Source organism: Phoxinus phoxinus (genome assembly GCF_949152265.1).
Source record: "Phoxinus phoxinus genome assembly, chromosome: 18".
Lineage (NCBI taxonomy): Eukaryota > Metazoa > Chordata > Actinopteri > Cypriniformes > Leuciscidae > Phoxinus > Phoxinus phoxinus.
The window spans coordinates 25,353,371-25,362,685 of NC_136893.1; the positions used below are offsets into that span (position 1 = coordinate 25,353,371).

The 9,315-nt window shown below is 37.9% G+C and overlaps 1 protein-coding gene across 1 annotated transcript; it reads left to right on the top strand.

Annotated features, from left to right (window-relative positions):
- The first annotated feature begins 533 nt into the window (after window positions 1-533).
- Window positions 534-8,106, top strand: fbxo30b (F-box protein 30b). The gene is made up of 3 exons (XM_079588603.1): window positions 534-773; window positions 3,911-6,274; window positions 6,446-8,106. The coding sequence occupies exons 2-3, from the start codon at window positions 3,956-3,958 to the stop codon at window positions 6,647-6,649; spliced, it is 2,523 nt and encodes an 840-aa protein (XP_079444729.1). The 5' UTR covers window positions 534-773; window positions 3,911-3,955; the 3' UTR covers window positions 6,650-8,106.
- Window positions 8,107-9,315: the final 1,209 nt, after the last annotated feature.

The following is a 9,315-nucleotide window of genomic DNA, read 5'->3' on the forward strand; positions in this document are numbered from 1 at the left end:
TATATATACTTTTAAATAATTCATGATTCTTTAATTTGATTCTTACATTTTTCACTTTGACTACTAGCATTTTTTTTTTATGTCCAAGTATGTTCATTGTTAAACATTCGGTATATCATAATCTGATCATTAAATAAATGCATTTATACATAAATAACATTTGTACACATAAGTAGGCTACTGAATTCATTTGTAAAGTAGCCTATCTCTGGTTTTATAAATCTATTATTTCAGGGAAGTTATAAAAAGTCAGTGTGGGGGAAAATATGGCAACATTTTAACACTTAATTGTATATATTAGTTAAATGTAACTTACTTAAAGAGACACAATAAAACAAAATTAACTATTGTAATCTATCTCGCTTGCAAATGGCAAAAATCATTCAACCTAATAATAACAATATAATTTTTCGATCTAAAATGATCCATCAACCCCCAAAATTCGTATAGTAGGCATGTACACAATGACAAGAAGAACATGGGGAAAATAATGAACAAAAATCACAGAAATACCCAATGCAAACATTTCCAGTAATCAGGCCAAAATATACCTAACGTCATGACGCCCATTTTATTTTGCGTGATGATGTCATCGACGCGCGTCCCAGCCGGATTGAGTATTTTTGGACAGGACAAACGGTGATGATTGTGTACAATATCATACAGCAGTGTGCTAAAGTGTCCCGTTTCACCGCAAAACCGGACAAGTGATAAAGCACGCGAGGGGCGTGAGTGAGAAACGCGGGGAGTTAGTTGACATAGTCTGTGGGAAGGTGAGTAGTTTGTTTATGTTGACTGTAGGCAGAAAGTTGAGCTAGCTAATAAGCTAACCTCTTTAGAAAATAATGAAAAAAAGTGAAACAAAGTTAAACATCAACTAAATAAAGATCAAAATACCACGACTGCAATCACGAGGACACTTCTTAACTTCATTCTGTTCTGTATGAAGTGTCATTAAGTTTGTGTGGTTGCTGAAGGTTTTAATTTCTGTCAAATATCTGTTTACCAACTTATTGTTTTGTTAACATTAAAACTACTGCGTGTCGAGAAACTTTGAGTAAGTTTAATGAAGCTTTAAATATTATCTGTATATTTTTGGTTCACGGTTTAATGTGGTGTCATTGGTAAAAATACTTGTAGGACAGTGGGCCAGTTTTGTTTATGTTAACTAGGAAGACTGTTGAATAAAATCAAGACAGCAATAAAGCTGGAGGCAGCGAGTCTGCCAGGAGCTCAAGAGAGGTTTTCATTATTGAATAATACTTGTTTCAGGGTGCACTGCGAAGTTCAGTAACATCAGTGAGAGAAATGACAACCACAGCTGTGGGTCTCATTATAGAGTTAGGGTTAGTCAGGTATTGTGGATATTTTAAACTTTAGTTTCCGAGCTTTCATAAGGTGTCGCAGGATCAATTCAGATTAATCTGGGCAACTTATTAATTTTTAAATGACAGTCAAAGTGTCCCTGACTACATTTAAAGTAAGCACTCCTTTAATAAATAAAATAAACAATAATCTAACCGCATCCAGAGCATTGGATGCCCTATTATAAATTTGAAGACAAATAATGTTGAACCCCTAAATTATTTAATTGTTGGTCTATTTGCACATGGGTCAATGACAAATAAAGCTTCAAAAAGACTTTAAAAATATATATTATATTTATTATTTTTTATTTATTAAAAATAAATATATATATATAGCCTAGTCTTTAAATAAATATATTTCTAATTTTATTTATTTGTGAAATTTTAGCAAAGTAGGCCTAACCCTTAGAGTCTCTACAGTGCATAACACGTTATTGTTTTGTGGTCGTGTATTTGATTAATATTAATTTAGAATTATTGTATCCTAGTTGCCAGGTATTTTTTTATCTTTAGCAGACGGTTTTTACTTTTAAAGACAGAATAATTACCAGTATCATACAAGTATACCACATACCAGTAATGCATTCAATACAATAACTATTCACAATCTAGTTTTCAGCCATTTGTTCACTTTCAACCATTATTTGTTGGTTTAGCTAAATCATGAATTTGCATGGTTTCACCACCTGATGAATATGGTGGCTGTGTGTGATGAACTGACAACATTTATAATGACAATAATAACGCCGAAATATGCTGAATACAGATTTTTTAAAAATTATTATTTCAAATTACATAGACTATTAAAATTAAATAATAATAGAATAGTTTTAGTCAACAGTGTGTATTGTAAAGTAGTAAATTGAGCAAAAACTGTCACACATAACATCACATTCAGAATGAAGAAACTGGAAAAGGCTACGATAGATAGATAGATAGATAGATAGATAGATAGATAGATAGATAGATAGATAGATAGATAGATAGATAGATAGATAGAATAGATTGGTTAGAAACACTGTAATCATTTGTGATTGAATAACAAAGTCATGTTTTATATTGATACAAAAAGAATAATCAGATTTAGTCAGTTAAGAATTTTAAATTAAAATATTAAAAAAATGCATTCATAAAAATGTTTAAAACATTAAATGTATTGCAACCTTACCCATATCCCACCCCAAAAGCAGCACAAGTGTTTGCAAAAGCACATGAACAAGCACATCATACCTAACAATTTTTTTGTTTGTTTGTTGATGCGAGTACATAATACCTATTTAAAGACATTTGTCTTTCTTGAAACGGTAGTGGCATATCAAATTATTATAAAAACATTTATTTGTAAAACATCTTAGAAACAAACAAACTAATATTTTACAACAATTAGGCTAAAAATGGTATAATAATAGACAATCTTAGCTTTTTTATTTTTTATTTAGCTTAAATAATGATTTTTTTATTTCATATAGGCACATTCAGTGCAGTTGAACCACCTGACTTCCTGGTTGCACCAACGTGACTTTTGCACATAGTTTTACATTGAACAAGCTTCTACTTGGATGCCTGAATTAGCTTTTTTCCTATGCTAGCATGTTCATACTTACCATTTATATATACAATAAAGAAATTTATAATAAATATAATTTTCCTATTTTGACATTGGTTGTACCACCTGACATGGAAAGTGTACCAAGCTACCCTTACCCTTAGTGTACTAAGGATCGGTTGATCTCCTCTGGAGCATTATCATTATCATCATTATCATGCTGACTGTTATTTCACTTCATAATAAAAGACCCATGTTTGCAGTTGTGCCACCCTGACATCTGAGAACATACAAAGTCCCTGACGAAACTTTTTTTAATGGTCTTAAAAGCTTTAAAGCTACTGATATTTATACAATTTGTGTATAAAAGGTTTCAAACATAAAATGATGCCATAGTATTTTATTTAGAAATACTTTTCTTAGTCTGTTCATTTGTGTGGACGGTTGCCCCACCTTTTGGGTGTTTGATTTCAGACTAAATAAGATTTATAGAATAAATTGATACGTGTCATGAATTTATAAAATTATTTTAAAATAATAAATTGTTTCATTTGATACACTTGGGACGCAAACATATTTACATCATGTCATTGACCAACATGCAGATGAAAGACTTTTAAGATATTGTCAAGTAAAAAAAAAAAAAAAAAAGAAGTAGTAGTAAATGGCCTACGTCTAGAAAAGTTTTTAAAACGTGGATTCCTGTGCTGTCTCCATTCCTGTTTGTGTCTACAGGACATTATGTTAATGGCAGACTAGTCTACCAGCTGTTCAAACTACGCACCTACTAGTCAATTTTAAAAATGTGTAGTTTCGCAGATCTCTGGAAAAGTGCTCTCTGTTTGCCGCAAGAATGTTCCTATAAAGAGTTAGTTAAGATTTAAAATATTATTTAGAAGTTGATGTGATCTGCTTTTTCAATTACTACAAAATTCACTTATTATACAGCCTGCATGTTGACGAATCTAATCTCAGTTTTTCTCTTATTGTTTTGCAGTGGTTGAGACTGCTCTTTTGCATCTTGCTGCTGTCATTTTAAACAATGGAGGAGCCCCATGTTCACTGCATGTCCTGCATAAGCAGACGATGCATGGTCAAACCTGATCCCGGCACCTCCTGTGACCTCATCACCTGCCCTCTTGTATGCGGTGCCATCTTCCACAGCTGCAAGGCTATTGAACACAAGCTGCTGTGCCCGCTTGAAAGGGTGCCATGTCTTAACCACAGCATTGGATGCCCTTTTACCCTGGCCCGTGGCCAGATGGCAGAGCACCTTGAGGTGTGTCCTGCAGGTGTGGTGTGCTGCACTATGGAGTGGAACAGGTGGCCAGTGAACTACGAGGATTATCGTTCATATGAGCGACTGAGTCAAGAAGCAGATGAGGTGGAGCAGCTTGACATGGCGCTCGCCCTTCAGGACCAGCGCACCATGTTAGCATCACTTAAACTTGTCTCTCTGGCTCCCACTAGTGGACCAGAGAAAAAGACTCAGGCAGCAGGACGAAGTGAAAAGCCTGGTCTAGTCTCGGTTGCTCAGGGTCCATGCGTGCAGGCGGAGTCCATTGAGATGGAGGCTACGGCTGGCTGTTCAAAAGACAAGATTTCCAATGGGATTAATGGTCTAAAAGAAGAACATTACGGGGAGCTCTACCAATCCACGGTTGAGACAACCAAAAGCCTGGCCGCAGCTCTTAACGTCCTGATCCACCTCAATTCTTCTGAAACAGACTGTACAACTACTAATGCGTCAGCTGCACTTCCAGAGCGCAATGGGGAACGGCACGAGAAGGTGGGGATGAGAGAAGATGCCGGGTTCGGCTGTGATAAAATAGCCAGCGGAGTCAATGGCCTAAAGGAGGATCTACAGCCTCAACAGCACCAAAAACTCATGAACCTTGGCAGGAGCTTGGCCTCTGCCCTCGGTGCATTAGGAGATGTTGTCAAAGGCAATGAGACAATTAACGAGATTGGTAAGCAGTCAGAAACGTTGGAGTCTTCAGATGTTGATATGAAGGACGTTACATCGGAGGTTGATGTTGAGCCTGGGGCTGTTGGGGGATTTGATGGTGGAGAAGCCACTTTAGATGGTGTAGCTCATGAGGTAGCAGGTGAGTGTTGCCCAGTCATGTTAGGGGACATAGATAGGCAAGGTTTCTGTAATGGCTCTCATAGTATTGTAGATGACTTAATGGACTTGACCACAGAACACCATCAAAATCCAGAGTCCCGAGGTTCTCGGGAGTTTGTCGGTCCTTTAGTTCCTCATAGACCAGAGATCAGACATGACCAACACGCTTTCTTGATCCAGGAGGCCTCTGGATCACAAGCCCCATTGCTGCAGCAGCCTATACATGCTCAGACTTTGACCGTCCAGAGAGACAACGCGCTACCTGTGATGGCATTAGATTTTGAAGATAGGGCTTTTGAGAGGAAACTCCAAAACCTTCAGTTGCTGCGCAATTTTATGCCACTTGCACTTAACGGACGGAAAGGGTCGTTTACCGAAGTGTTTCCCCATAGAAATCCACGTTGCAAAATGGAGGACAAAGCTGTGGACACATCAGATTTAGATCAGGAGCCAGTGGACGACCCCATGGGACTCGGCGAAATTGACTTTACGGCAGCAGCTCTTCTGTTCTGCCTGGAGGAGTCGCCTCGAGCTCGGAGGATATCCGACACGGTCTATGCGTTTGGAGGAACACGTGTTGACTTCGGCACCCAGACGTTTAGTTTCCCTGCTGCCATCTTGGCAACAAGCACGATGGTGGGAGAGGTCGCGTCCGCTTCCGCTTGCGATCGAGCCGCTCCTCGCCTTTCACAGCCAAGTCCGTTTTGCACTCTTCGGCTCGATCTGACGCTGGAGCAGCTTGTGCCTCGCCCAAGCTGGGCTCCCCGAGAGGGCTCCATGTTCACCTTCGAGTGCGGACAGCTCTTCCGCCGAGAAGAGTTCCTCTCGCATTTCCGAAATGTTCATGGAGATATCCACTCTGGACTCAATGGCTGGATGGAGCACCGTTGCCCGTTAGCGTATTACGGCTGCACGTACTCTCAACGAAGACTCTCCCCATCCACTCAAGGGTCGAAGGTTGTTCATGACCGCCACCTCAGGTCATTTGGGGTGAAACCCATCTCAAAACCTGTAATAGTACCTAAGTGCGATCACCTTAGTGGATTGCCGTTTGAAGTACTTCAACATGTAGCCCGATTTCTGGATGGCTTTGGCCTGTGTCAGCTGTCAATGGTGTCCCGTACGATGAGGGATGTTTGTGCCAGTCTGCTACAGAGCCGTGGCATGGTGGTGGTTCAGTGGGAAAAGAAGCAATATTTGGATGGAAGACGATCCTGGCAGATAAAAGACAAGGTACAGTATGTCTGAACACTGTGAACAGTGGCCACATGCTAATTATGTTAGTTTGCACATATTTATTTCTGACTGTACTCCTTTTCCAAACTCAGTGGAAGAAACAGTCTGAGCAGGTAGCAAGTTTTACCATAAAGTGGTTATGTAAGGAACTGTTTTGTTTTCCTGCAGGTTTGGCGGTTCAGCACAGCCTTTAGCCCGGTTAACAGGTGGGAGTTTGCGGACATCACTAGCATGGCTGACCACCTGAAACATTGCCCATACAATGAAGTCCTCCACCAAGTGGAGGCGGTTCCTCTGCCCTGCATGTGCACGACCCGAGAGCTGACGCGCGACGGCAGATCGCTTCGGTCCGTTCTCAAGCCAGTGTCATAACCCTACAGAATCCTATTTTGCAAGCATAACTAAAACACTACAATATCTAACCTCTTCAATCTACAATATACTGTCACTGTGTAAATAAAAGGAAACAAAATATTTTTTGTTTTGTTTTGATGTTAAGATTATTTTTGTATTAATATATGAAAGATCAGTGTGGTCTGATGGAGTGTGTGATGCAATTGTTAATCTACTAAAATCATCTTCTCCTCTGACACACACACATGCTTTCTTATCTAGACCAATGCTGAGAGAGGATTGGTTTAAGGGAGTGTAAAGGCTTAATTCAGTGCGGTTATATGAGCCTCAACCTGTCGAATTGCACTTGATTTATTTGTCTTGACACAGCAAGGTAATCTCTGTAATCTTTGTAAAGATTATCAGATAATGACTTCTGGTTCCTGTCAATACATATCCACACTATAGGATATTTGCATGGTTTGGTTAAGATGTCGTTTGAAAAAGACGCTTTCTTCGATTGTCTGCGATTATCTCTGGACAGATAAATTCTGTTTTATGCTGACATTGCAGACATGCTCAGTTCACCCTGATCTGGGAACAGCTGTCATGCTTAAGAATGCAAGGGCTTGAATCTATATTGGGTTACAGAGTAAGAGAGCTGCTCTGCTGTGTTTTTTTTTTCTATCACATTGTCATAGAAAAGAGGGTTTTCATTTACAGCAATTTTACCTTAAAGGCATCATCCAGAAATTGCACCAGTGGATCTAAGTCAAGAGTGAACTACAGTTGATTCAATGACATTTGACACTCGATATGTACTGAGGCATTCATACTAAAACATCTTGAACTATTTTAGTTCATTCTCCAGTACTATATCACTCAATATCAGCATGCCAGGTTAGCATGCCAAACATATATCAACATTTAGAGTCAATATTTGTACTGAAATCTGTGGCTGTCTGCGCTCTGACCCGCTGTATCCTCACTAACCCGGAGCAAATAGACACTCTGCTGTTGCGTTTCCCATTTAGTGAGTGAGGGAAAGCTTAGGGAACACTATATTTGAGAACAAAGAAGAGCTCTAACTTACATGTGATGTGTGACATAGTATAACCTGTCTGCATTTAAATGTGTGCTGTGAGCATTTGTCAAGGCTAATATTTATAGGTGTGATCTGCAGCTAATGAAACCACAGAAGTGTTTATTTTCATCTTTACCTATAGAAGGTTTATGGAAAGCTATGCAGCGTTTACATGTTAGGAGCTGTTTTAGGCTTCTCGACTTGTCACCCAAGGTTGTGTGGTCATTTCTATGTAATCAAAATGAAGTGATTTTTTTTTTGTTAATGCAGTCCATATATTGTATTACTGAAGCCATGTTATAAGGTTGATTGTTTAAAATCTGAGGAAAAATTGCCAGTACAGCTGTTGGTTGGAATTGCATGTGGTTTTTGACTTATGAATTAAAAATATATATATATTTTATTATCTTTATTCTGGCTCAATGTCTTTTTATATTTTTAAAATGTATGCTACAGACTACATCCAAACATAACTTTTAACTGGACATTATGTGCTGCTTTCCCTGAGAACGTGTTGTTTTTTTGAAGTTTATAATAAAATAGTTAAATTAATACAGTACCTATTTCATGTCCCTTAGTCTAACTCTTAAGTGTGTATGTACAATTACTAAAGCAAATTAACTGTGAGATGTGGCCTTTTGTTGAAAATACTAAATATGTCTGAATACCTCAAGGTAAAACAAATAAAAAATAATGTCACATTAATAATTATTTTTACAGAGCAGAGTTCGAAACCAGAGAAAAGCACTTGATCACTGAAAGTGCACCTGAAGTGTACTTAAAATCTTTACAGGTAGGCAGCCTATATATAAACTATATAAACTTATTTTTTAATAACAGATAATATATCATTGATGTGATGAAATAAAAGAGTAATTGTATGACTTAACTCTTTTAAAAAGGGCACTTTGTAATGTCAAATTAAAAGTTTTACTTTAATATATTTTAATGTGTTGACTAAGTACAGATGCACATGTAAAGTATTTGAATTAACTATATTTAAATACATGACAATATAAATTCAGTTTAATTGGTCATGTACATTTGAATAATAATGTTTTATTTCAACTTTAATACATTTTTGTGTGTGTGTATTTCTGATACATGGCATTATTCACATGTAAATTATCTAAATAAAAACATAAGGCGGCTCTCAAAGCAGGGTCATTTGGTCTCAGTGACTTTTTTACAGCACTGTTCAGGACCTATACTTGTTTTACTGAGATCACGATACAAAAGAAGGGAGATTTTTCTACCAATCCTTTAAAACACACAAGTTGTGTTATCGTGATATGGGTACTTTCTCTCTCTTTACATAACCCTGTACCCATCACAAACAACTTCCTGCATTTGTACATTTTCAAAACACATCACTTAGTTTGATTTAGACATAGGCCTACAAGTTGTTTTCATCATGGGGACCAAACAATGTCCCCACGAGGAAAATAATTTCAGATATTGCCATCTCTGTGGGGATATATGGGCATAATGTAGGTTTACCAGGACATAGAGAGAGAGAGAGAGAGAGAGAGAGAGAGAGAGAGAGAGAGAGAGAGAGAGAGAGAGAGATGTCCCCTCCCACCCAGCCACTGTATCCCTTTAAATGTCAAGAATTACTGCG

Excerpts from the sequence above, each read along its gene's own strand:
- fbxo30b (XM_079588603.1), top strand. The coding sequence starts at position 3,956 with ATGGAGGAGCCCCATGTTCACTGCATGTCCTGCATAAGCAGACGATGC. Across the intron at positions 6,275-6,445 it reads CCTGGCAGATAAAAGACAAG|GTTTGGCGGTTCAGCACAGC; the intron begins GTACAGTATGTC and ends GTTTTCCTGCAG.